This window comes from Stenella coeruleoalba (genome assembly GCF_951394435.1).
Source record: "Stenella coeruleoalba genome assembly, chromosome: 5".
NCBI lineage: Eukaryota > Metazoa > Chordata > Mammalia > Artiodactyla > Delphinidae > Stenella > Stenella coeruleoalba.
This window is the reverse complement of record NC_137150.1, coordinates 98,925,366-98,953,301: the sequence shown is the minus strand read 5'-3', so window position 1 is coordinate 98,953,301 and position 27,936 is coordinate 98,925,366. Positions and strand designations below refer to the sequence as shown.

The 27,936-nt window shown below is 45.7% G+C and overlaps 1 protein-coding gene across 6 annotated transcripts; it reads right to left on the bottom strand.

Moving 5' to 3' along the window:
• Positions 1 to 59: 59 nt before the first annotated feature.
• On the bottom strand, positions 60 to 26,869 carry RIOX2 (ribosomal oxygenase 2). Of its 6 annotated transcripts, XM_079921996.1 has the most exons (10): positions 26,836 to 26,869; positions 21,233 to 21,701; positions 16,316 to 16,489; positions 14,767 to 14,895; positions 9,034 to 9,137; positions 5,537 to 5,639; positions 4,608 to 4,779; positions 2,608 to 2,696; positions 995 to 1,081; positions 60 to 541 (listed from the first exon to the last, which is right to left on the bottom strand). In XM_079921996.1, the coding sequence occupies exons 2-10, from the start codon at positions 21,662 to 21,664 to the stop codon at positions 383 to 385; spliced, it is 1,449 nt and encodes a 482-aa protein (XP_079778122.1). In that variant the 5' UTR covers positions 21,665 to 21,701; positions 26,836 to 26,869; the 3' UTR covers positions 60 to 382. The 6 variants fall into 6 exon arrangements, with proteins under 6 accessions (XP_079778122.1, XP_079778119.1, XP_079778120.1 ...); XM_079921993.1 differs by lacking the exon at positions 26,836 to 26,869 and having other exon boundaries at positions 21,233 to 21,902; XM_079921994.1 differs by lacking the exon at positions 26,836 to 26,869 and having other exon boundaries at positions 4,608 to 4,776; positions 21,233 to 21,902.
• Between the last annotated feature and the right edge of the window lie 1,067 nt (positions 26,870 to 27,936).

Genomic DNA, 27,936 nt, shown 5'->3' with positions numbered 1-27,936 from the left:
AGGCTCTTTAAAGAAGTTGTTTCTTCCAAAGAACAAAGACAAAGCCAGGTAACGACATGTAAATTTAAATGATACATTTATTGAGCTGTGCCTTTTCTACCACACTGGATTAAATAAACTTGTCAAGAAGTACGGTTTTTGTCACCTTCTGGGACATTTAGTAATTTGCTGTTCTTTCTTCTATGTACCTCTGTTAGTACACATGGCCAACTGGTCACCTTTAACAGGTAGGTCTCATGTTATGTTATTAGATACACAGGTAAGGAAAGTTACATTCATTATGTCCTTGGTTCAAAGCAACAGGGGCTCCCTAGCATGTAAATCTTTGCAGAATCAAGTGTCTACTATTTTATATATACATATTTAAAAAGAAGCAAAGGCACTAGACTACTTGGATTAGACATTCTGTCCAGAGGGCTAATACCAGGCTTTGCTTTTCCTCATCTGTAGTAAGTTTCAGGTCCTTGACAGAAATAGCTGAACTGTTCCAAATTTGCTTCAGTGCATCGATATGTGATAAAGGAAAGCGAAGTCCATGAGACTGAAAAAAGATAAACTATTTAGTCACTTAGGTGGCATTTTCCATAATTTCTCAATACATCATTATTGATATCCTTCACAAGTATGAAACTTGTTTCAGATAAGCTACTTACAAAAATTATGATAACTTACGAAAGTTGCTAATTCCCACATGAAAACTCAGACTTCATGAAATGTATTCTATTTTATAGAGTAAGAAATATTAATCCTTTGAGAAATGCTTCACATTTGCTACACCTTTCCCACAAGGCCACAGGTCCTAGTATCTTTTAAAGTGGGTACATATATCACAGAAATGTCTGACTTAATCATCCCTGTGCAAGGGCTGTCAATTTGTGAAATGTGAAGTCCACACTGCAGTCATAAAAAAGGTCATTACCCATAAATCAAAGGTAACAGATTCTTCCCAGCCACCAAATCGCAGGAAAGACATGCATTTTAGGTTGGAACAAACCTCTGTTTCCTCATTTCCCATCATGTGTGTGTCTCTCCTATTCTTTAAGGAATGATAGATGTAAACCATCTTTTCTCGAGTTTCATCCTTAAAAAAAAAAACACAGCAAGTCGTCAACACCAAAATATTGAGCACTTCAATACTAGGAGGGTTTTCCAATAACAAAGGTCAACACCAAGAAAAATCTTAATGCCTCAGTGCTTAAGTGAAATTTATTGAACACTAAAGAAGAATCCTTCTGGCAAAAAAATTATGAGATACAGATAAATATAGATATATACACACGCAATGTAGAATATACGTATTTCATTATAGTGCTCACAGATTACTATTTGTATGCAGCAAATAACCACTCGTCATTTTTCAAAAAGATAACAGCATCTTCAGAAACGACCTAATGAAAAAGCAACCATTTATATATCAACTTACTTACCAATGAAACATTCAAGTTTTTCGTTTCATCATACCTGCACTATCTTTTTGCATCAGAAAAATGACATTCCTAGGTATACATAAATGGACAATTTATGAACACCACAGAGTAAATATTAATTCCTAAGAAATACCAGCTATGTGATCTATAAAAACTTCTATTCCACGTATAGTAAAGTAGGCTCCCGAATGGTCTCGACTTCCCGTCCCTCTCCACCCACCATAACACAGTGCAGTTTATTATCTCTTCCAGAACCTTTAGAAATTCCTTGTCACCTCTCACTCAGACGAGGACCCAAAGCCTTAGCCTGAAATAGAACGCCTCAAACTGATTGATTGGTTAGCAGAATAACTAGGATTTTCTTTTTTTAAATGGGGATGTGGGAGTATATACTTTTTAGGTTTTATATATATGTTATAAACCAGTCTTCTCCAGGGCTGGCCCTGATGGCTGGAAAAATAGGGTTCTGGAGACATCTCGGTGCCCCCCGACTCTCATCCCCTCCAGACATTCATTGGACACCTCCCAAGAAAGCTGATTAGGAGGAACAGGGTGAAGCCACAGGGCATGGGAGAGTTCCCAAGGGCTTTAGGGTTGTGTGGGGTGCTTTCAAAATAAATGCAGAGGCTCCACACCAGACGAAGCCCAGGAACTTACAAGTTCTAAAAATTTTCCAGTTGACTGTAATCAGTCAGTTTGGGGAACCACTGGGCTAGGTGGCAAGGGTATGGAATGTAGATTTTCCTCTCCATCATCTACAGAATAGAGAGTTTTTGAGAAGAACCATCAACAAAACCATATGTAAAGGCAGGTCTGTGCCGTATACGGGATGGGCGAGGGACTGAGACAGGGAGACGCATGAACGGGGTCTGCGGCCGTCTAAGCAAAGGCAACCTGGCCTGAATTAGGAGACAGAGAACAGACATTTAATTACTAATTAGAGAAAAGAAGGAGGGTTCTGTGGGGCCGAAGACAAGCCCTCAAATGCCCAACAGGCAGGAAACCTTGGAACCATAACAGTGAGATCTGGGCATGATCTGATCTAAAGAGATGGCGTTAAGCTGTGAGGAGGTGGATGCCCAAAGGAGGAGGGCAGGGCCATTTGTCAGTCTGATAACCTGGGGCCTGTGATGGAAATGCCCTGAGAAGAACGGAACCCCCTTCCCCTCTGGATACTCACGGATGGGTCCTGATCGGGTCCTACAGTGAGGACAACGTGGTCTCTAAATTGCAGCCTCACAGTGCTGTCCAACCCCGGTAACCGTCCACCTGGAAAACCCAGAGACAGGGAAAGCCATCTTTCAGAGAGGAAAGCAGCAGGCTCAAACCTGCTTGCAGGAGCAACTGTTTAGGAAGTACACTTAGTAACAATTTGCAGGTGAAGCCAAATGTGGGGCGCCCTCTCCAGCTCAAGTATTCGCTCTCCCCGACATGTACGGTGATCTGAAAAGTGTAGCTGACATCTTGATGGAGCTCATCCTTATACTGAAGACACACATACAGACTTCTGTTGTTATTTATCTAACTGTAAGTTCATTTAAATAGTTGTCACCAGTACCCGGGGAGCACATACTATCACAGTACAGACAGGGCCACCATGCCTTCTGCACAGAATGCTCTCACGTCTCCAGTTTCTCTCCCCTGCTTGCTCCACATGTGGACTCTGAAAGGACTTCCAGAGCTCAAAGTGCACCACCCCTCCAATTACTAGTTCCATGACCATGGCAAATTATTCAGCCTGTGTAGGTCAAGTGCAGTGTCATAAAAAAGCCACCTAATAAAGTCCACAGGAAAAACTACTCTTTCCTAGATTGGATTTAACTTAGTGAAAAAGCAGCCACTACAATCAGACCAGCCTTACAGGGTCTTCTGGCTGGAGAAAGAGTTGAGGGATCATAACTTTATTGACTGTAAGGACTAAGGCAAGGAAAACTCTGGATAACATATCCTGGGCCATAAGGTGATACTCAGAACACTGTTCTGCTAAAGATTAAAATATGTGCTGAGAAAACATGTGCTATTTTGAGTAGATGCTATCAAAAACAAATTTTAAACTCCTGCCCCCCCACCCCGAGACTATAATAAAAATGTACATAGAATCAGTGTTAGAAGGGACCTTGTAGAGTGTGTATCTCAGTGGTTCTCCACTGGTGATAAGGCTTTTATGAAAATTAGTGAAAATGAAACTCTCCCTGTACCTGACTAAGAGAGAAGGAGCCTGAGAGCCAGCCTGGCACTCACGGCTGTGTCTCCATGTTCTCCAGCTGAACACAGGCCATTACACAGAACCGCGATATTAAGCAAGGCCACGCTGTGTCTGAGAGAGATCGAGACAAAACCAAGACCACTTCATCATCAGGTCAGAACTCAGGCCAAAGCAAGGACACTGTCCACACCACAGAAGTGACCAGACGTGCCCTATCCTGGCTGACCTGAGTGACTGCTGCTGCTGCTCTACCAACTGTCACCTTGGCTTCATTTCACTCCTCCTGCTACTGGCTAAGATTTACAGGAGACCCAATCCGAGAATCCCTCCTTTTTCCCGACAGCATTCAATCCCGAGCAAAGCCCTGCTTCCTTGAACCCTCCTGAAAATCACCTAACTCAAACCCAAATCCTATAAATCCTTTCCAACATCCTTTTACCGAGGTGCCTACAGCCCCCAGTGGCGTGCTCTCTTCCCTGTTACAAGTCAATAAACCCAGCTTTGTCCAACTACAGGAGTGTGGTGTGGTCTCTGCTCCAGAACACCGGTATCACCATCCACCCAGAAGTCTATCAATGTCATCTGTACCTGACACCTGTCACAAAATAGTCACCTGGGACTTGGGAGCAGGTCTGATAATCTTGGGCATTCTGGTAGTTCCCCTGCTGATGGCAACATTTTACCCATCCCTGGGTTAACTCCAACAAGATTATTTCAATGTTCAAGTTCTTAAAACTTCCTGAAGATGATGAATTCCAGAGGGACCCTAACCACACATACTCCTCACCCCAAATCACAGGGCTCTCATTCCCCATCAGGCTGCATGTCCTGTCCAACCTCACACTAAGGATAGGCCCACATTAATCCTCAAATGCTTCATACATTCCATCAGCTCAAAGAGGTGCCCACCCAGAAAAGCTCAAAATAGCCCACATTAGCCCCTGACCACCTAGAAGAAAAGAGCAAAGCTCTACCTGGTGTTGAAAGCTCTGCTCCATCTCCCACATAGTACGGTGGGAGTCTGTTCATAGCAAAATCCTTCTTCATGTCTGCTGAAAGCAGTTCTCTGGTGCCCTCCAGCCGGTCTGCAAGCATCCTCAGAAAGCCACTTAATTTTCTTGTTGCAACGGCTGTGGTTTCCACCTGCTAGAAACACAGAAGTGAGTCCGGGCCCAGACTCCAGTGACCTTACTGCCCAGGTCCCAGTCTCTGGAGTAGTCCACTGACCACCATCACCCAGGGCAGACGCAGATCCACGTCACTCCCTTAAGAACAGTATCCCTTTATTTCCTCATAACCACTGTTCATCTTAAGCTGCCTACCGTTTGCAAAAAAAGATCAATTTTCAGGATTTTGCCTGAAAAGAGGGATCCCTGGGAATATGGCACAGTCTCGGCTTTGCCTTTTGAAAAGCAAATCGCGTCTAAGGTGTCTGCTTCAGACCGCAAAAGCGCCCTCTGCTCAACTCAGCACTGATGCACTCAGCTTCTCAAAACTAGCCAACAGGGCCGCTGTTTCAAAGGTAAAACCAGGACGGACAGGAAAGCCAGGGAGCATACCAAGGCCAGGCTCTCCAGTGGGTCTGTCCTAACTAGTGATCTCACGTGTGCTCAGGCTACAGTTCCCAAGCCAGGTTAGTTATTCATTCAACCACTGATTCAGCCAGAGCTCCCGGTGCCTGCCATTGCCGCCATGAAGTACAGGAAGCGGGCCGTCTGCACAACACTGTTGGTCCTTTGGGCGGCATGCAATGTGCAGCACTCCGTTCTGCAAACCACCGTGCCCGGGAGAAGACGAGCTTGGCTCGCACGGGGAGGACTCTGGGGTCCCGAGGAGGGAGCCACAGCTTCAGCTGGCCTGGGCCGTGGTTACCCCTCCTTTCCCACCTGCCTTTACGCCTTACCAGGAGCAGCTGCCGGGGTATGCCGGCCCGTAGCTCTACGTCTGCCTTTGCAGTATCAAACACGAGCCCTGAAATGGTGTCCAAAAGGAAATCTCCCCATGAACTGGAACGTGTACCAAGAAAAAAAAAAAAGAGTGAACACATAAGAAATGTGCACAGAACACTGATTACTAAAAGCCTAAAGCTACAAACTGTCACACCAACTCCCCTGCCCTGACGTCCTGAGTTCCACTAATTTCACATTACTCAGCATAAAGACTTACGGCCTTCATCAGTCAGTCTTCCCTTACTTCCCATCCCAGACACTCAGGTGCAAAATTAAAGGTGGGAAGCTAGGCTTCCTTCATGATTTGTCTTAAATGTAAAGATACCAGAGAATTAATTACAGACTGTCATAAAGTAGGAAGTTTAAGGGACCAATTTTTTTTTTTTTTTAATGTTTTCAACTATGTAACACAGAGCCTCGAGGAGAGCTTTGCAGGAAACTTTAACCCTCAATCATTATAGGACCTAAAAGGATTTTTATGTGTAAAAAATCCAAAGCAACACATTTAGGGTAACAGCAAGATCCCCGGACTGTGTAATCATCTGAACAGTTAAACACTACATTTTCCTTTGTTCCTTGTAAAAATTCCTCAGCAAAATATCCAACATCAACAATTTCAAAACAGTTGATTTTGCAACTTGTTAAACCCTGGCAGTGGTTTTACTGGGGTAGGAGATAGAAGCCAGAGGCCAAAAATACCATCTCGGGACGAGCATCAGTGTTCAGTTGCCTCTGCTTTCTCTGGGGCATTGAGAATCGCTCGCTCCTCAATGTGTGCCAGTGTGAGAAGCACACGCTGTGGGGCTGCTCTCTTTAAACACTTCTGAGCTGTTTAAAATTTTCCTCTGTGTCACCAGCAGATTTCAGATTGCTGGCTGCATGCAAGATGGAAATTCACAGTATGACTTTTGCTTCTCACGCAGTAACAAAATTAACACTTTTATGCTTCCCTCCTGGAAAAGTGGCAAAAGAGGACAAAAGCCACATGAGAGACACTTCCCCCAAGACGTCCACTCCTCCGTGGTAGCCTCACCGCTTGTGACATAATGCTACACCCAACCTCACACCTTTGATTGAACTTGGACCATAGAGACCTTTCAGCAGCATGAAATAATATCGTCCTTTGAAGGGTCCCAGGTACAAGTCATGCAGCAGTAGCTCACAGAGGAGTTTAAGTGCCGTTAAATTGAGCTCTGTGTTCTTCTAGGAAAACGGATCTTGGGCCTTTCCAAAGTTTGGAAACAACACCTCTGGAGGGGTTCACTTTGGTAAAGCAGCCAAATCGACAGGCCACTGTCTCACACAGCTGGCCCTAAATGTTCCAACAATGCTACCCTTGAGAGGGGTTAGGAAAAGGCCCAAGTCCTCACTCTGCCACAGGCCTTAAGGAGCACCAGGACCAAAGCATAGGGACACCTCCGGGGACCGATGGTCCTCGAGTTACATCTGTCCCGTTCTAGCACCGGCCCCACTGACAAAGGCCCAGGTCGGCATCCAGCTTAGATGCACGGGTCACGGTGCCTACCCACAGCCCCCAGCAGGCATCCTCTGTGACTCAGACCTCTCTTCCCCAGCCCTGCTGCCTGCAGAGGGGGTGGGTGGGACCAGGGAAGGCTACCAGTTCATCCTGGGGACTGGGAAACAGCAAGTCAGGCACTCAGTGGAAGCAAAAGCTAATAGGTTCAACGAGATCGAGGGAGGTCAGAGAAGTAACTGAGGATGCCTTGTGATGAGCCAATGTTGTGAGTAAATAGAAACCGAGGAAGGAAAACAAGGGAGCGAAAACCGATTACTAGGAAACCAAGAGAAATGAAAAAGAGGGAGAATTAGAGAAAGAGGGAGCAGCTGAGTAACCTCAACGGCGGGACACCAGAAGATGGACATTCATGGGGCCAAACTATCAATATGCGGCTGCCAAGGCCCAGAGCTGCTTTAGTCCAGAACGAACTTCTGGTTCAGCCTCCCTGCAGCCTGCCCTTCCCCAGTTCCTATGACCCACCCCCTCAGTCACCTCTGTTCTTCTCGAGCTGCCCTCAGAGACCGTTTCTCGCTATGCAAGGCACCTAACCAGTCACGGTGCCAAGGGCATTTTACATAAAGGAAGCCCCAAACAAGCTTTAGCTTCTACTTGTGGGCAAAGAGAGCCTAACTTCAGGCCAGACTCCAGCTAGCTCCTCCTGTCTCTTAAACACAGGGGGTTCACTTCTCGCTGAAAAGCCAGATGAGGAGGCAGAAGAATGCTTACTCACTTGTTCTGCAAGATACGGCTTTGAAGTTAGGAGGCGACTGGCTGTCCCTCAGGCCGGGAATATCCTCTCCTACTCTGACCTCCTGACCCACCTCTACTTACTCATCCTGTAAATTTCCCTCAGCTTGGGTGTCAAGTCATTTCCAAAGCCTTCCCTGAGACCCCGGCTTAGCTAAGTGTGTTCCTCTGTGCTCCCAGAGTCTCCTCTGCAAACCTATGATGGGATGTGTCACACTGTTTGGTAACTACATGCCTATCTCTCCTCCTTCCACCACTTCCAGAGAGTAAGTTCTCTCAAAGCGCCTTCAGTCCAATGCCTACAATCTCAGCAACTAGCACAAGGTGTAGTGCTGCATGATGAATAAATTAATGACTGGCGTTTTTAATGGGACCTGGACTACTGAGGTTGCTGCTACCAGGAAATGACTCACTGGGCACTGCTGCCCTGGCCCTGTCATGTGACGAGGCACTCGCTGAACTGGAACGTGGTTTTAATTGGAATTGTTTTTAGCACGTGTGCTTTCAGGACTCACTGTTCCAGACTTCCTTTCTGACTTTAATTTCATGAACTGTAAAAAAATGGAAGCCTTAAAATAGACCCAGAGGTTTCAATGGATAGAGTTTCTGTTTGGGGTGATGAAAATGTCTTGGAAACAGGTAGTGGTGATGGTTGCACAACAGTGTGAATATAATTAATGTCAGTGAATTGGACACTTAATGGTTAAAATGGCACATTCTATGTTATAAATATTTTACCACAATCAAAAAAAAATTTGAAGGGGGCGGGGAGAGAGAGAGAGAGAGAGAGACAGAGACAGAGACAGAGAGAGACAGAGAGGGGAAGGGAGGGAGGGAGGGAGAGAGGCAGGGGATGGGGTTGTGGGAGAGAGACTACAAGCCCAGCCTGGCAACACGAACACACTGCCACACCCACAGCTATGCTTCTATCTTCCCAAACCATGGGAGACTTTATTTGGGCAATTCCCAGCATTCTGTGGAGTCAGGGTCATGACAGGCCAGGAGGAAGCCCAGATGAGTGAGTCAATGGCACAGGTAGGACGCTGAAGGAATAGGAAGTCAGCCGGAAACCCCGGGGCCGGGTAAGGAGGAGAGAAGCAGCTAACTCCCTCACATCTCCCGAACACGCCGCTGTGGCCACAGCTCGGAGCTGTCGGGGACGCGAGGCTGCAGGTGAGTGCTCACCTGCTCTGGTAGGTGCTGATGGTCACGTGCGTGGAGTGGGCCAGCCCTGAGGGAGTGTCCGCCTGATGAACGGTCCCTCTGGGAAAGTACAGCAAGTCTCCTGGCTAAAGGAAAAACAAAAGGGGGGAAGGAGTTAGTAGGGAGGATATCTTCTCGTTCTTCTAGAAAGGCTGTTTCAGTTCTGCATTCTAGAAACCTCTATGTGGTGATTCGAGCAGTGGTCTGCATGCCGTTCTCTGTGGTATCCACCCGTCTAGCTCTGCTGTGTCTGTCAACCTGTCACCATGAACCCCAATCCTGGAGAGGCTTCCAGAGCCTGAAGTCACTTTCTTTATTCATAAGCTGAGACCAGATACACCTGAAGCCACCCTGGGATCAAGGTGACAGCCCGTGCCTGGGAAGCCTGCTCCCGCCCTCCACACCCGTCAAAGGGGGCAGTGAGGATAGGAGCTTTAGAGCCATACAGAGGCTACACTCCCTGGCTGCTGGCCCCAGCAAATTACTTAACCTCCCGAGGCCTCAGTTCCTTTATGTGTAAAATGGAAGCCATCGCCCCAAATCTCACAGAATTATTTTGAGGATTAAAGGAAAAGAGTTCTTGGAGCTGCCTTCCCTGGCGGTCCAGTGGTTAAGACTCTGCACTTCCAATGCAGGGGCCGTGGGTTTGATCCCTGGTCGGGGAATTAAGATCCCACATGACGCACGCGAGGCACGGCCAGAAACAGAAAGCTCTTGGAGCAATGCTGGGCAAGTGGCTGTGGCTGTATTATGATTCTTATTGTACCTGCCAGTCCCTGAGAGTCTGTGAGCTCTTCCAAGCAGGGTCCAGATCCATCTTGTATCCCCAGGGCCTAAACCACCTAAGCATTCAGCACACACCAGAGGCTCAAAAGATGTCTGGAAGAATGGATGAAAAACCCTGTGACCCTTCATTTGAACCTAAACACGATACGTAACTAAAGATCAGTCCCTTCTCGGGCAGGTGAGCCTCCTCCACCCTGTCCTATTTCTTTCCCAAGCCACGGAACAGAAATATTTTCCCCAAATCACTACTGCCCTGGAGCTTCCTCCTCCCTAATCCCAACCAGAAGAACATTCTGTATACAGCAGTTGCCTGAGCAGAGGAGAGGGAATCTTGGGAGTCGCTTATCTGCTCTCTGCAGCCCTGCGAAGCCTTGTCTCACTGGTTAAGAGCATGGGCCCTGGAGAAAGAGCTCAAGAAATATCAGATTAAAAAAACTTCTCTTTTTAATGTTAAGTACATACATAAGTAATTATATATGTACTCATAAGAGCTATCTTGCCCTGGATAACACCAATCTGACAGGGAAACTAGTACTTCCAGTAAACAAATGCATTACTCATAATTACAGGTATCATTTGTGAGAGTCTGTGGGCCAGCCCTGTGACTGAGGCCCTCACATACATATTTCATCCATCCATTCATTTATCCATCCCACAAACACCTGATTAACCCTTCCCTGCCCACCACCCACGCCAGGGACCTGTGCTAGGCACCGGGGGAGAGAGCACTGAACGAAACAAAGACCTGCCCTGATGGAGCACATTCCAGAAGAGAAAAACATTTGAGAAGGGAGAAGGTACACTAGACAATGAAGACATTCTAGTGGGGCAAGAAGGATAAAATAAAGCAGCAAATAAGTAAGGTCAAGTGATGGCGAATGCAAAGAAGACAAAAAAAAGCAGAAGGAGGAGGAGGGGAATGATGTTGATGGAAGTGGGGGGTGGCGGGGGGTGTCTGGGATTAGAGGGGCTATTTGACCCAGCATGGTCCATTAAACCTGACTCTGCTAAGGTGACATTTCAGTAGAGACTTCAGGAAACGAGCAAGCCAGCCATGCAACGACCTGGGGAGAAAGGATTCCAGGAGGAGGGAAGAGCAAGTGCAAAGGTCCTGAGGTTGGAACGTGCCTGGCAGGTTGAGGGGCATCCGTTAGGCCAGTGTGTCAGGAAGGTAGTGAGTGAAGGTGGGAGTGATGGGAGGTGCAGTGAGCAGGCAGCAGAGGGCCCAGGTTACAGGGCCTTCTAGACCATTTTAAGGACTTAGCCATTTGACATACCACTGTCCTGTTTCTGTTTACTCTGAAAGAACTAGAAAAGCTAATTATTTTAACCAAGAAAAAAAATATTTCTGGCTTCAATCCAAAGGCTACATAAACCAGCAGCATAAAGCCTTGAGAAAAGGAGGATTGGGTATAAATGAGTTCCATTTTCATTGTCTTTAATTATTCCATTGGTATTAATGTCTTTGAAAATATACACAATGGTAATGAATATGGTGGTACACTAGGATGTTGAAAAATATTTTAAAGAAATTTTATTATAATTTTCCATTAATTAGATCATTAAAACTTACTATGCTATCAATTTTCCATTTAAGTAATAAAGCATTGGTTATTTTTTAAAAAAAAGGACTTTGGCTTTTATTCTGGGTTTAACGGAAAGACAGTAGAGGTCTGGGCAAAGGGTTCAGGGATCACAAAAGGATCATCATGGTTGTTATGTCAGAAACGTCTGCAAAGGGGACACTAGGTAGGAGGCTTCTGTATAAATCTATGTCCAAGGATTTTGCCCCAAACAAGTAGAAGAAGAGTGACACATCTGCAGGGAGAAGGAGGTTGGGGACAGGGTAGGACATGGGATTTTGGTTTGGGGAATATTAAATTTGTGGTATCTTTTACATTTCCAGGGAAGACATTAAGTGGGCAGCTGGATTATGAGTCTAGAGTTTAGAGATGTGGGCTAGATATCTAAAACAGCATTTAAAATACATCAGTGTAGAGGGTATTTGAAACCTTGGGAGGGGATGCTGACTGATCAAAGAAGTCCAGGAAATGAGCCCTGTACCCCAAATTAGAGAAGTAGGAAGACTGAGGACAAAACAGCGAAGGAGAATGAATAGGACAGTCAGGAAGGTGGAGAGAGAACCAAGAGAAGGTTGCATGCCGGAAGCCAGTGGACAGGGTGGAAGTGACCCACTGTGTCAAATGCTGACGACAGGCAGACTAAGAGGGGACTAGGAGTTGACCGCTGTACCTGACAACGTGGAGGTACCCTTGAGAATATTTCTAGAGGAACAATGAGGAAGAAACCCTGCTAGAAAGGTGCCCAACAGTGGGAGAGTCGAGGAAATGAAGACAGGCCATTATGGCAGGGTCTCCAAAAATGTCTACATCCTAATACCTGGCATCTGTGAATACTTAGGTTACACGGACAAGGGGAATTAAGGCTGCTGACGGGGGATTATTCTGGATTATCCAGGCAGGCCCAATGTAATCACAAGGATACTTAAAAGTGGAAGAGGGTAGGGCTTCCCTGGTGGCGCAGTGGTTGAGAGTCCGCCTGCCGATGCAGGGGGACGTGGGTTCGTGTCCCGGTCCAGGAAGATCCCACATGCCGCGGAGCGGCTGGGCCCGTGAGCCATAGCCGCTGAGCCTGCGCGTCCGGAGCCTGTGCTCCGCAACGGGAGAGGCCACGACAGTGAGAGTCCCGCGTACAAAAAAAAAAAAAAAAAAAAAAAAGTGGAAGAGGGTATTGGAAGAGAGAACCAGAGAGAGGGCAGCATGAGAAAGACCAAGCTCCATGTTGCTGGCTTTGATGTCGGAGGGAGGGGCCGTGAGCCAAGAGATGTGAGCAGCCTCCAGAAGCTGTAAAGGACAAGGACACAAATTTTCCCCTAGAGCCTCCGGAACGAACACAGTCCTATTGACACCTTGATTTCAGCCACGTGAAACCCCTTTTGGACCTCTGAACTGCAGAACTACAAGATAATAAATTTGTGTTGTTTCAAGCCATAGAGTTTGTGCTAATTTGATAGGCAGCAATACACTGACATATAGCCATCACTTCCATGGAATTTCACTGTAAAGGCAGCATCAAAGTAATATTTTTAAATCTTTACAACCTACAAGATAAACATTATGATCTCCATTTTAACAAAGAAGAAACTGAGACAGAGATCAATAACTTGCCCAAGGACATGCAGCTCGTTAAGTGACAGCAGCTGAATTCAAACCCAGGTTTGTCAGATCCCCAAGGCACAGAGATGTCTATCCATTATAGGGGTGGTCTTCACCCCAAGACCTCAGGTTTGGCAGACGTACAAGTCAGGCTGCCATTTGGGTAGGAAGGAAGAGGGGTGAGGAGGGCTCCAGACCGCTCATCGTAGCCCCCAAGCCCACCCCCACCCAGAGCGACTCAGATCTTCGATTTCACACACTGGGCATTTATGCAAGATTTCATTTGAAGAATTCCACTGATTAAAAACTCAATAGACATACAACTTGAAAATCCCCACAGGACACAATGCTGTCTTTCTCCTTCCAGGAGACTCAGGGCTTCTCGTAGTGAGCTGGGACCAGGATGGGCACGAGCAGCGTGCAATGCTCCGTCCCTGCAAGTCCCATGCCCTCTATGACCACCATGAAGCCCGACCCACTCGGGCAGGGCAAGTAGCCAGATGTCAGTCTGGGTAACTCAGCCCTGGCCTCAGAGACCATGGACAGCTTAGTCTTTGGCTTAAAAATAATCAGCCAAGAGCAGGGCTGGCAAACTCTCTCTGTAAAGGGCCGGACAGTAAATATCTGTGGTTTGTGAGCCACATGGTCCCTGTGGCAACTAGCTGACTCTGCCCTAGACAGTACATAAGGAATGAGTGTGGCTGTGTTTCCATAAACTTTATATAGAAAATCGGGCAGCAGGCCAGACTTCTGGCCTATGGGCCATAGTTTGCTGATTGCTGACCAAGAGCATAAAAAAAAAAATGAAGAACGGTACCTTTATTGTTGTATTTATTCAAGTCCCCTATAACACAGGCACCCATCCTAAAAAGGGAGATTGTTTCTCCCAGTTATGGCAGGCAGGCAAAGATCTTAAAATCAAGAAAGAGCTATGAGGCCCTGAGTAGGAATTAGATACTAAGCATAACGTCAAGACACAAGAAATACAAAAACAATAACCATATGCAAGTTTGGTTAGAATCTTCGGTATGGTTTAAATTACCTATTTTCTTATTACCACTGAAGGAAATTAAATTTTAAGTTTTGTAGGAAAAGGTATAAAATTTAATTATGCAGCTATTCTTAGCCAAGATTTTTTCCTCAACAACCCCACCTGCTGGGGATTGGCTATGATCCCATCCAGCTAACTGCTCAAAGACACACTTTCTCAGCAGCAAGATGCCAGCGAACCAGCACATGCTCGAGCCACCTGGCTTCCTGGGGAAAGCCTCCTCAAGGGCTTTCGTGCTGACTATTCTTCTGGGTACTATATGCAGGGGGAAGGGAGCGCAGAGAGTCTACTGCACAATCAGGAGGAAAAGGGGTCAGACTGGAATTTTACCAAAAAAAACTACTGGGTCCCTGGCCGTGCTCTGCTCAAGCAGCCTACGACCCAGCGGTGACCACTGGCCATGCCTTCCACTTTTGCTCTAGAGAAGTCAGTGGTTACTGAATTCATAATTCATTCCTGTTGCACTTGGATTATAGTTGGAGACAGGTGATTTGGAAAATGAACTTAACATTTCCTCAGCTCACTTCCGCAGCTAAAAACTACCAAATGTCCTTTAAGAAGCCCCCCCGCCCCACCCTGTGCTGGCTAGCTGGAATGAGAGCCACTTGCCCCCAGCCTCTTGGGTACGTTTGCCAGGGACCATTACACAAACCTCAAACCAAACCTGTGTCAGGAAAGGCACCCACGAAAGCAGGCCCGTACCTTCAATGTGAACTCGTGTGCTGGCCTCCCGATCCTGTCCTCAGCCTCCAAGCTGTACTCCCGCGCCAGGGGCACCGTCGGGTGGTACAGGCGCCAGTGTTTCTCTCCCTCCAGCTGCAGGATGAAAACCTACAGGAAGCACAGGACCCCGGAGTGTCAGAGAGCCTCCAGACAACTCATGAGGCAAAGTGCTTCTAGAGTGTTAGCCCTCTCAGGGCTTAGATGAATCACAAATTTCAGATAAAAAAATAAAAATAAAAGATCACAGATACATTTCACTATACACTTAAAGTTGCCACTACTGGTATTCACTTTTAAAAACAGGTAATCGTGAAGTCTGACACTGGAGGGCTAGTCATTCTTTTCACTTTCATGAAAGCCTCGCTGAGTTCTTTATATTCCAATATCTATCCCACTATCTCATTCTTTTAAATCTTCCATCAGGCAGCTGAAAGCCCATAATCTCTGACGGAAAAGCCAAGCTTCGGATATTACTGAGTGTCTAAAATCCTGAATACAATCCTTGGCACATAGGAAAATGTCAAGTTTTTTTATTCTTCATTCAACCAAAGATATTTTAAAGTTCTGTTAGAAATATATATTTTTAAATTTATTTATTTTATTTATTTATTTTTGGCTGCGTTGGGTCTTCACTGCTGCACGCGAGCTTTCTCTAGTTGCAGCAAGCTGGGGCCACTCTTCGTTGTGGTGCGCAGGCTTATTGCGGTGGCTTCTCCTGTTGCGGAGCACAGGCAATAGGTGTGTGGGGTTCAGTAGTTGCAGCACGTGGGCTCAGTAGTTGCGGCACGTGGGCTCAGTAGTTGTGGCTCGCGGGCTTAGCTGCTCCGCGGCATGTGGGATCTTCCCAGACCAGGGCTCAAACCCTTGTCCCCTACATTGGCAGGTGGATTCTTAACCACTGTGCCACCAGGGAAGCCCTATTAGAAATATTTTTTTTTAATTTTTTTGGAAACAGTATTGATATCAAATTGCTCTCAAAGGAGGGGGAAAAAAGAGGTTTTTTACTAATAACTCTGTGTTCACACATTGTCTTGGTACAAAAATAAAACTATGAAATACCTAAGCCAAAGGGTTAACTCTTTTTGGCAGCCACATGAGAATGAAATCAACACTTGTCAAGGCGCCAGCGCTTAAGTGAAACCATGACCTTCATTCAAGCTGCCCCAAGATCTTCACAAATGGAAAAAATATATACTTTTGGTAGCTACAGAAAAAGGACAAAAGAAAGCAGATGTAAGAATTACTTAAGACCTCACCTTATTAAAGACCATACATTATAATATTAAAGAAAAAGCCAATCACACTTTTCTGTAGAAAATTCAAAAAACACCTATTTCGGAGGAATGTGTGGCTCTTTATATTAGTAAATAAACAATCTCCCCTTTCTGAAGGAGCAGGAAACCAGTTTGATGGGATTAATTTTGGCCCAACATCCCGGTGACTGAGGTCAAGCTCTGCAGAGCCCGCACAGGAAGAGTTGGCAGAGACCCGGCCCGAGAGCTGAACTGAACCCTGACAACCCACTAACCCGGGCTGGCAGCAACTCGTCCTCCCGGAGCCGAGCAGTTTCCTCCCCCCTCACCTCTACGTCATCATAATGGGGCGGCAGGCCCTGAGAACCCGCAGGGGTTATGTATACATTCGAGCCAACCAACGAGCCAAAGTAGCACTCCAGCTTCTCCTGGATCCTCCAAAGCTCATCCTTTAAAAAAAAAAAAAAAAAATGATGGAGGGGAAAGAGGTGAAAAATACATTAGAAACAAGGAATATGTTCTTATGCGCTCAGCAAGTCTTTATCACACAGCTATTATGTTCCAGACACCTGGAATTCAACGGTGCCCAAGCCAGCGCCTCTGTCCTCAGGACCCTTCCGTCCTCGTGCAGAACAGCACAGAGAAGAGGCAGCAGCAGACGAGACTGGAGAGGCAGGCAACAGGGAGTCATAGGATCTTAAGCAGGACAAGGACAGGATCCAATGCACACTTATAAAAGCTCACTCAGGCTGCGGTGTGGGGAATTGATTGTAGAAAAGCAAGAGAGAGCCGTGGGGAAGCTACGAAGGCAGCAGCGTAGGCTGGGAGTGACCAGGGTGGTGGGCAAGGGAGAGAGAAGTAGAAAAGTCGAGATGCGCTCAGAAAGCAGCACTGACGGGACATGCTGATGGCTGGGGTATGGGAGCGGGGAGAATAAATCAGAGAAACATTCTTGGGTTTCTGACTGAGGCAGTTAGTCAGCTCCCAGTTCCACTGAAATGGGAAAGATCTGCTAAAGAACAAGCATTCAGGGGGAAGAAAAGAAAAGCCGTATATTAGCAGTGTTAAGTGTGAGCTGCTAAGACCCCCATGTGCTGCCTGGCTAAGTCTGAAGTTCTGGCAAGACGAAGAGCTAGGGGGTACATCTGGGAACTGCCTGCACAAAAGGGTACTCAGAGCAATGGAAGCAGAAATGACTACCTAGGAAGGGGGTACAAGACAGCGAAGGGGTAAACAGGGTCGAGGAATGCTCCCTTTCTCCAGTCGCTAATCAGCTCTTCAGGGCCTAAGTCGAACTGAGGGGCCTAGAGAGGAGCCACACATCCCTGCAAGGTAGAAACCTGACTGTCCCGAGGCAGGTGAGAGAGGAGAGGCAGCAGTTAGGCCACGTAGGTATCGGCACTTCCTATGTGCCAGGCGCTGTTTCCAAGCGCTTTTACCTACTTCAGTTGTACAACCCTCCCCGCCACCCCGTCTCATAGGGTGGGTCCTACCAATGAGGAAATGCCAATGAGGAAACGGGCACGAGAACACACAGCCAATGAATGATGGAGCCAGGATTCAAATCCATGCAGCCTGGCTCCGGAGCCCACACCTTGAACCATGACTCTGTATTGCCCCTCTAAGGAACTACCTTAAAGAAGTCACCTACAAAGAACACTGCAGAGCCCCTTCAAGCACATGCATGTACAGTGCCTGCCACACACGAGACATTGAAACATCAAAAGTATCTGCTGAGTAAACCAGTGACCACAGCTTGGGAGTCAATCCTACCACTGGACTGAAAAACACCAAAAAAAAAACAAAAAAAACTACAGTATTAAAAATGCCAAGTGGGAAAGAATTGGGTCAGCATGAAAAAAGCTTTGGGAGACATCTTCAGTATAGACCACTGAGCTTCTCTACTTACACATCTCAGGCAACACAGGAAGGATGATTTTATGGCATCTGAATAGCTCCCGAGAGTTAAGAGATCTCCCAAGCTGCCTAATTTATACCTGGGAGGGGCCAGCAGGACCTGGCCCTGTAATTACGTTTATACAGTAACTAGAACCAGTTTCTCTCTTGCTCTTTCTCCATCTCTGATGGCCTGAGAGGTGTCTCAGGACCATATGGGTGACTTTATGGCCCCCAACTCAAGCTTCTGGGTCTGTAATTGAGGAGTACATGTCTCTTTTCTTCTGAAAAGTTACTGAAGGGCTTCCCTCGTTGGCGCAGTGGTTAAGAATCTGCCTGCCAATGCAGGGGACACGGGTTCGAGCCCTGGTCCGGGAAGACCCACATGCCGCGGAGCAATGAAGCCCGTGCGCCACAACTACTGAGCCTGCACTCTAGAGCCCGCGAGCCACAACTACTGAAGCCCGTGCGCCTACAGCCCATGCTCCACAATAAGAGAAGCCACCACGATGAGAAGCCTGCGCACCACAATGAAGAGTAGCCCCTGCTCGCCGCAACTAGAGAAAGCCCGCGCGCAGCAACAAAGACCCAACACAGCCAAAAATAAAATAAAATAAATTAATTAAAAAAAAAAAGTTACTGAAAACCCCATCATTTGTACAATTTTTCTATCTCTCCTGGAAATAGAACCTTTAGCTTCTCAATCTGCCCAGTGTGGCCCACTAGAAAGGGATCTGGAGTCAAATCACCACCGACCAAGTTGTAGGTACAAGTCAGCTTCTTTATTTGCAAAGGAAGACTCCCACCCTAAGACTGTGGGAAACAGCATATTTATCCCAAAGCCTATTTACATTGCAAAGAAGTGTACAACTGTTACAGCTTCACCAGTGCTGACTCTGGCACAAACAAGGCTCCTGAAATCTGTCTCCTTTGACTCGTGACTCCCAACTATGTCTGGAGATGCCAAGGAGGACCCCAGAACAATGGGAAAGGGAAAGGGAAAGAGGAGGCTCCTCCTCTCTCCACTGACCTATCTGCAGGCTCAGCTGAACACAACAGCTAAGACCAGAAGCCCACACTCACACCTAAAGGTGAAAGCAAACATGCCCAAAGCCCTACTACATTTCAATTAATATCTTTAGATATATGGTTAGGAAAATGCTTTAATTTTGGAATCAGAAGTCCTTACTTAGTAGCTATGGAAAAGTCACATCTGTGAACTCGTTTTTTCCATGTAAAATGGAGACCACAGTGATTGCCCCAATTATTTCAAATGTCTGTTGGAGGGTTCAAAAGTGAACACATGTAAATATCTGGTAAACTCATCTGGACTCCTGATACACGGATTACCCAAAGCAGATGGGGAACAACCCACCACTCTCTGGTTACCTCCTTACTCATTTCCAGACAAACTAGAATAATAAACTGTGCACACGGTGTGACCTGATAAAGAAAGGGCTGACTGTTCACTCTGATACTCTCTCAATCTGGCCAATGAGGAACTGCCTCTATACTTTCTCTACCCTGATACCGACATATCCATTAGTAAACACACACACAACACTAAATCTGGTCACAATATAATACTTGGAACCCGGCTTCTAGTGTAAGAGGGTGAGCTCCTGAGGCCTAACAGATTTCTCAAGTCCTGGTGGTGGAAAAAACAAGCAAAACAGGATGCATCCTAGTCTAGCCCGGGGGCTGCGTTGAGATGGGAAAGCTCATCCTTCCTGCTTTAATAAACATGGCTAGAGAGCTGAGTCAACAGGGCAAAGGAAACACAGTCTTGGCCACTTGAAACTGGGGAAGAGGAACATGCAGCACTTAAGCAGACGAGCAGAGAAGAGCCCAAGATGATTCTACAGCACAAAAATGACAGCCACAGAGGACACCACACATATGCCAAACAATAACTTTCTGCTGGTCTGTGAACAAATTACATAATCAACATCAGTGATCTTTTCTATTCATACTTCTTAGGTGTCTAAAAACCACTCTTTTAAAAAAAAGTGCTGCTTCTAGCTAAGTAAAGAGTCAAGGACAAGCTCAGAGGGAAGTACCTCGGTGTCCATATTTTCTGAATACACATCATGACTTGGTCTGCAAGTGATTTATAAATTCCTTTTGGGTGCTAGGGACAAAAGGCTGGCATTCGAAGGACATTTCAACTGCTCATGATTGCCTCACTCCTTTGGAATGAGTGCTTGTACTGAAAAGTCTAAGAGTACTTGTACTTTATCCAGAGTACAAATAGGTTCAGGATCCTGCAGACAAGAAAGGGAAAGGCATTCAACAGATGAGAGAGGCCTAATGGATCTAACAGGGCAACTTGAGTTCCATCGTGAGAAGCATTACTGGTAATTGATGACAAAGTCCTAGGAGCCACCACACAGCCAGAAGCCACCCGGTCAGTGTGGAACTTCACGTGCTGCTCTCCTCCTCCTAAGCTGACATTTTGATTCAGCCATGGGTCACAGAAGGGCATTTCTGAATGGGGATAAACTTTATCTAAAACTCAGAATGGGCCCTCAACTGTTCTGGGCCACCTGTCACATAAAGATCTCATGCCTCTAAGAGCAGATTAGCTCATCCTAAGTCTACATTTTATAAACACAGAAACTGAGCACAGAGGAGGCAAATTATTTCTCAAATGTCAACCACTGACGCAGAATAAATAAAAGGTTAGCCAGTCTTCCCGACTTGCAAATCCAACCTACCCTCCACCTGCGAATGCCCCCCCAGCAGCAGTTCCAGGCCCCTGCCCCTCAGTGCCAGGCGGGCTACTGTTAATAAGAGTGAAGTCTCTTTCTTAAACGTGCCTCTGGTGCCTATGTGGTCTGGTCACTGCTCAGAAGTCTCTACTTAGGTAGATGTAGGCAGTAGAGGGAGGCAACTTTAAGGAAAAAATGATCACCTTGACACTATCATGCCTTAAGTTACAGTGAAGGGACAAGCCAAACAGAAATGTCTACCATGTGTCAAAACATAAACCAGCCCACGGAAACGCTCCTGGAGGTGTAACGTCACTTTAACAAACTTTATAAACCTGAAGTATAATTTAGTTTTTGCACCTCACCACGTCCAGCCTGAGTTGTTGCAGATTCTAACAGTTTAGCCAAAAGGGAACACAGAGTCACTGAAGTTGTAATGCATTTGAAGACCAAACAGGTGCTACCTCTTCTCAAACTGGCAGCAGCCTAATCATCATCAAAACAGATTTACCCCCGAGCTGATCTGTGGCCAAATGGTAGCACTTTAATACACACCAGGATTCTGCACTGGGGAGAACTTGTTACCTTAAATCTCTGAGGTTGGTGAAACTGAATTGTTGCCCTTTTCTGATCAAAATCTTTTCTCAGCTGAAGAAAGTGCACTTTGCCATCTTTATTTAAAACCTTCTTCTTCCCATTGACACACCGGCAGACATTTACGTCTCTTCCATAGTACATACCCCGGCTGCACAGACTCTTCAGATCTGAGAGCCTGAACAGGGACCGGTAATATGTGGCCAGCACAGGGTCATCTCTCTGGATAAGAAGGGGCTTCTGCTCCCAGAATTCCTTGAAAAAAGTCTCTGTCTTGACGGGCGAGATTAAACTTTCAAAGAGGCCACTGGGACTGTCAAGGTTCAAAGGGGAAGGCCCACCAGCTGCCTCCAGCTTCACCTGCTTACAGGGAACAGGCCCCTCTTCCTTCCCATCCCCTGCAGGCTTCACTTTCTTTGGCATCGCTGTCTTCAAGACAAGGCAGTGAGGAAACGCAAACCTGCCAAAAAGAAGAAAACACTCGTGATTAGGCGTCCCAGTTTCAGTGTCAGAGGATCTCATACACACAACTTGCATGACTATTAGGCCTTTGTGCGAACTCTTCCTAAACCAAGGCCATTTCTACCAGAATAAGAGACAGCCTGAAGCCAACACCATTTCTTCCAAGATATGATTCAGCCTCAAACACTATGCAGATCACATATTCACAGAAAGGAAGGCGTGTTTTTCTTGTACACGAGCACTAAGTCATGGAATTCATCACTTATCGGAAGGTATAATTATCCCAAATTAAATGATTCAACTATCTCAGCAGTTCCTAGTCACAGTTTTTAGCCTGTGGCCATTGACACAGCAAAGTTGAAATCTTAAAGTTGGCTTTAATCAGCACCAGATCCCAAATCTAATTAGATGCACTCTGAGTTATAAATACTTGACTCAAGAGCTGCCCACGGCCAGGTGCTCCTCACCAAAGCACTACCCCCAGCTGCTGTCCTGGAGGCCACCTGGGCCAGAGGCGCCACCTGACGGCTGGGGCAAGAAGATGCCTGCTCCCAGGTCCTTAACCACCTGAATTGCCTCACTTCCAAACCTCAGCTTGTTCCTAAAAATTGCCACTTTATCAGAAAAATTAAAATAAAGCAGAAAACTAATTGGGGGCTGAAAGTGAAGGGTAAAGATAGTTATATCTCAAGGCTTTTAAAAGCTCTACCTTTTTAACTAAAATAAGACATAATAAAATGGCAACGTCATTAACTTCTAACAAAGCTCTCCTCTCTCCAGCCTTCACGTGCACACACATCCCCTGGGCGCCTAGGGCTCGGGTGGGACTTGAGATTCTGCATGTCTAACAAGTCCACAGGTAGTGACGCTACTGCTGGGCCACAGACCACACTTGAGTAGCAAGAGAATCGACTCCCCTGAGTATTGCCAAAGGTCTCTCAGAACTGCCTCAAACCACAACTGTCGTCACGTTTACAATGCAGGTGTCCTGCATCTGGAGTTCAAGAATGTATGAATTTAAATTATATGAATTTCCTGAAACAAAATGCTATTTTAAAATCAATTTTTTTTCTGGGAAAGGGGGTAGGTCCATTGCTTTTACCAGATTTTTGAAAGAGTCCCCATCCCCCAAAAAGGTTAAGAACCACTGTGCTTATAAAAACCAATTTTTCCCAGAGACCAGTAACTTATTTATAAATGTCATGCTTTTCTATTTTGTTGGGCTATCAGAATTGCAAGCACACTGTTTTCTGCTCTTTTGTCATTATAACTAAGCTGTATTTCAGCTACACTATAGACTGAGTAGAATTAATGGTCTGGCCTGGGAAGTAGGCACCCGAAAAATGTGTTACACATTGCAACAACTTACAAATTTATAATTGATAAATTCAGAATAAATCTAGAAAATAAATTTAGAATTAATCCCTCTGTCTAGTGTACCCAGACCATTAGTCACTTAGTGGCCGTCTTGGTGATCAGACTGACTGTCCTAGTATCAGAAAGCTTGTCTTCCGGTGACCCTTATTTTACTTTATAATGATGGCCCCAAAGTCCAAGAGTAACGATGCTGGCAATTCGGATATTCTCTTACTGTGCCTAATTTATAAATTAAACTTGGTTATAGCTATCTGTGAATAGGGAAAAAGCACAGTATATACAGACTTCCGTACCATCCACGATTTCAGGCATCCACTGGGTGTCTTGGGACGTTGTCAGCCGTGGATAAGGGGGCGCTACTGTTTAAAACACTCTAGTGGCCTCATTTTAGCTTCTAAATATTGTACCCACAAATAGCTCAGTTCCTTCAAAAGGTCCAATGCTTTGGGCAGGAAACACAGGACCATAGTATAAAACTAATACAAATTGATACTAAAAGCTTGCATTGAAGGGGTAAGGGCTTAAGCTTTTTTCTTAAACTTTGGGGAAAAAAACTTTAATGTCTTAGGATATATCATCAATGAGACACATTTTCTGAAAATATTTCTTATTCTTTTTAAGTTAAACAGACCAGCGTGCTTTCTCAACTGAAGAATCAAAGCTTCAGTGAGACAAAGTACTGCTAGTACTTGGAGCCCAGAAGTGATGAAGAAATACAAGAGATACGAAAACAGATTCAGTAGACAGCATTGCTTGTGCAGAAAAGAGCCACCTGCTATCCTCTGAAAGGTCAGCATGTGGTGGATGTCAGGTCTGGGAACTTAGATTTCAGATGTGTTCCCACCACCATTAACTGAAAAGAGGGACTCACTGTGTCTAAGCTGTTTGGACAAACAATGCAGGTTATACTGAGCACCCGCATTCCTTCTGGGTGTCTGGAATTTTGATACATGCCAGCCAGAAGGTCCTACATGATGAGCCCCCAATAAAAACCCTGGGCACTGAGTGTCTAATGAGCTTCCCTGGTTGGCAGCATTTCACACATGTTGTCACAACTAGCTGCTGCAGCAATGAAGCACTTGGTCTCCATCTGCTGTAATAAATCAGCTGTGAGTCCTAGCAAATCACTAACCCCGGGGATGGTGTTGGGGACCCGGGATACAATGCTCACATTTAATTGTTAAAAACTGTTAGGTTGCCTCAGAAGGTTTGCATAATTAAAGGTGTTTATTAATGGAAAAGTAATTTCATATTCAGCTACACATTTCTTATCCCTTACAATTGGTCAGTTTAAAATTTATTTAAGGGATGGGAGCAGCAGGAAGATGCAAACAAAAGGCTTGTTTTCCTTAAGCACAGTATATGAATACAGTATAAGCATATTCACCAGGAAGTGTGGTGAAACAATGTGTGCAAAATACTTAAGCCAAAAATAAAATCACTTGAAGCATATTTCCCATCTACAATCAGTAACAAAATAAATCCCAACAGTGCATAACGAATGCTTTTGTTAGACTATGAATTTCACTACTTTTACTGCCAAAAGTTACATCATTTATTGTTTCTATGTGTTCATTTTGAAATGATTTGAGGCTCAGTTAATTGGAACGTAGATTAGTGGTTATTAGGCAAACATACTATTTCTCTGATTCTCACATTGCCCATACTGTAAGACAACCATTCTTTTTAACAGCTTTTGGGAGGTTGAGAGAACAGATGACATACTCCACCATATTAAACTTACAAAATAGTAAGCTGCATCACAATTTCAGAAACATTAAAAATGAAAAAAGCAAAAAGTGTGTTTTGTAATGTTAAGAAATATAGGAACTAAACAAGAGAATGCTTTGTCTGGAAAAGTACAGCCAACACTAGCCTGCCTCTGAATCTCACAGACCACCCAAACAGAAGTTAAGAGTAAATATTTTCATAAGCTACAGGGGGAAAAAAAGCAAGCGTTTAAAAAGCAATTGTTTCCAACTTAAGTTGACCACAGCATTCAAATGTAAAAAGATTAAGTTAAAAGATTCAAGGTTCATATTTTACTAACTGCCCACAGATGAAAACCAGCAACTAATCTAAACAACTTTGAAGGATTAAACTCCACAAGAAAATCAATAGTGATACCCATTCTACAGGCAACAAATACAAACAAAGCCTTTATATTTTTAAGTGTCCTAACTTCCTTTTCTATGGTAATATTCACTGACCAGAAGTCTTAACACAGAGCAACTATCTGCACATTTTCAGAGCCTAGCACAGACCAGGGCACATAGGAGGTCCTCAATAAACATTTGCTGAATTTTTTTCCCCTTTTCATCTTTTGTATACAATTTTAGAGGAAAAAAATCTCAAAAGCCTTACACAAAACAGAGTTAGGGGAAAACAGATGGTTTGTTCAGTGGGGATTATTCTTGGATGGCAGCTGTAGCTTGAGTATTCAACAGTACGGTCAGAGCTGAAAGGCACCTTAGCCATCAGAGGTCATTACCAACCAGGAGAGGGAGGTGTGTCTTTATAAGCTCCAGAGCTGTGTTTTACAAAGTGTAGTCAAATCACCAGGAAAGCTTGTTAGTATGCAAATTTATGGGCCCCATATCAAACCTACTGGACCAACACTTCTGGTAGCTGAGCCCAGAAATCTGCAGTAACACAGTTTAAAAGAAGTTAAAAAGAAAATTAACAGTTCTCAGCAGGAGAATTTTAGATCCACTAACATAGAGGAGGATCATAGGCAAACTGAGCTCAGTTAGACGCACACAAACTGACAGAAACGATATATTGCCTGTAACAAGTTTGCCTAGGCTGACTTAAAATATTTCCTTTGGGCCCTCATTGATGTTTACCAGCTCAGAGAGGGAAAAGTGGTTCTCCTGTTGACCTAAAGCTGTGATTGGCACTTATCTTTTTAATTCTATTTTAGAAATAATGTATTGAACCTCATTAAAGTATTTTAGTAACCCTGAGGTTACAAAGGATGAGGGCAGAGAGGCAAAACTATCCAAGCGATGGTGTTAGAAGCTGGATAAATCAGGCTTTTCCACTTAAAGATGAGCCCAGTGAAATCAAAGGCCCGGCGCCGAATTTACAGCTGATTATTGGAGTAATCAGAGCCTGCGACTCCCAGGCCAATACTTCCTTAAAACACAGTGAACCACCTGGTCTCATTAACCTGATGGACAACCCAACAGTCGAGCAGCCGTTCTAGAAATATTCGGTGACAAATGAAAGAAAGGGAGGGTAGAATGTCATTTTAAAGTTACGGTGGGGAGAGAAAGACGCAGCTCTCCCGCCCGCACTTCAGGTTTTGCTGCCATAAAGCCGGTCTCCTAGGCCCGCCCGGGAGGACAGCCCACGTGGCGCTCCCATACAGCCCGCCGAGCGGGGCCAAGGCCTGCATCACCCTCCCTGCAAACCTCCAAACTTTCCGTGTGCTCGTCCCGTCTCAAGACCACCGGCCGAGCACGTGGTTACTCTTGGTGCCCAGGCCATCCGCAATCCTGGGCGGCACCACACCCAGCGTGTCCACTATTCCAGTGCCCGGGATCGTCGAGCGCGTCGGCGCGCGTCCCCCGTCCCGAAACCAACAGAGCCCGCTGGCCGTGGCCCGGCCTTACCGAAGCTCTCGGCCCGAGCCCTGCGGTCCCCCCCAACCCCGACCTTGCTCCATCCACACTCGCGCCTGGACGCCCGGAAGTTGAGCACCACCCCACATAGCAGTGGCGGGGACGGGGAGCCGAGACCGCTCCACTCACCGGTCTCTGCGTGGGGCGCGCGGCCGCGAGCCAAGCGGGCGGCGGCGTGGGTTGGGGGCGGGGCAGCGCAGAGCGGCGCGACGTGAGCACGCTCCGGCGGCCCCTCCTGCTGAGCGCCCTTCTCCACGCCCGCCGCCGGCCCGCAGCGGGTGGGAGGGGGCTTGCTTCTAGCTCCGGGATGCAGGGGTATGTTGGGAGTTCAAGCCCGCACATTTTCTTATCTGGTGCAAAAAGAAATAAATGAGGGTTTTTCTTGAATTGGGGCGGGATGAGGCTCAGGATTTGGGGACGTGCTCTAGTACCGCACTGTTCGTTTAATGAATGGAGAAACTGAAGCCCGGAAGGAGTAAGTGAGCTGCCCAGGTTTAGGGAGCTAGCGGTCCAGGTTCTCCATCGCTGTCCTTTGGGGCTCTCTGCTACACTGTGCTGCTTTGTACTAAGTCAACTATAATTACTATCGTGTTGCTCCCGGAGAGAGAATTAATCCTGATTTTAAAGGATGCTGGAAATTCTTGCTACTGTGCCTGTAGAAGAAAAGAGTAAAAGTAATTATTTGAGTAATTTCGGCCTAACACTCTCTCCTTTTGACTCATTATCAGGACTTTTGGGTGGGGAGGCTGGCTGAAAGGAGTTGTCAGGGGATCAATTGCTCACCTCTGCTCTGGCATGTGCGTTTCATAGCTCTGTACACAGGCAGAGGGGTCACAAAGAAAGTCCTTATTTCATTCTGTTAATATGATTGAAACCAGAAGCTCTTTCTGATGATCAAGGGACACATGAGCAAATGGGAACAAAGTTTACCCTTACCCAACACTTGTCCAAACTAACAATAATTGCAGCCAGTAACGAATATTTCTAAAAATGAATGCATAAACTGTGATGAAATAATTTGTATAGGAGTAAATCTAATGGGATTTTCACTTGAAATTTCACTTAATGCCCCAAAACAGGAGACAATCATAATACTTTTGTTGAGCACCTACCGTTTTCCAGGCACTTTTTAAAATTTGTACTCAAACTTACTAATGCATACAAAAATCTATGAGAAGGATGCTACAGTTATCCTCATTTTGCATGTGAGGAAAATGAGGCACCAAGAGA

Bases quoted from the DNA above. Each gene is read 5' to 3' on its own strand.
- RIOX2 (XM_079921993.1), bottom strand. From the start codon at position 21,778: ATGCAAGTTGTGTGTATGAGATCCTCTGACACTGAAACTGGGACGCCT. The intron at 5,640-9,033 runs GTGAGCACTCAC...TACACGTTCCAG, and splicing joins ATCAGCACCTACCAGAGCAG to TTCATGGGGAGATTTCCTTT. The intron at 542-994 runs GTTTGTTCCAAC...ATCTTTTTTCAG, and splicing joins TGGGAAATGAGGAAACAGAG to TCTCATGGACTTCGCTTTCC.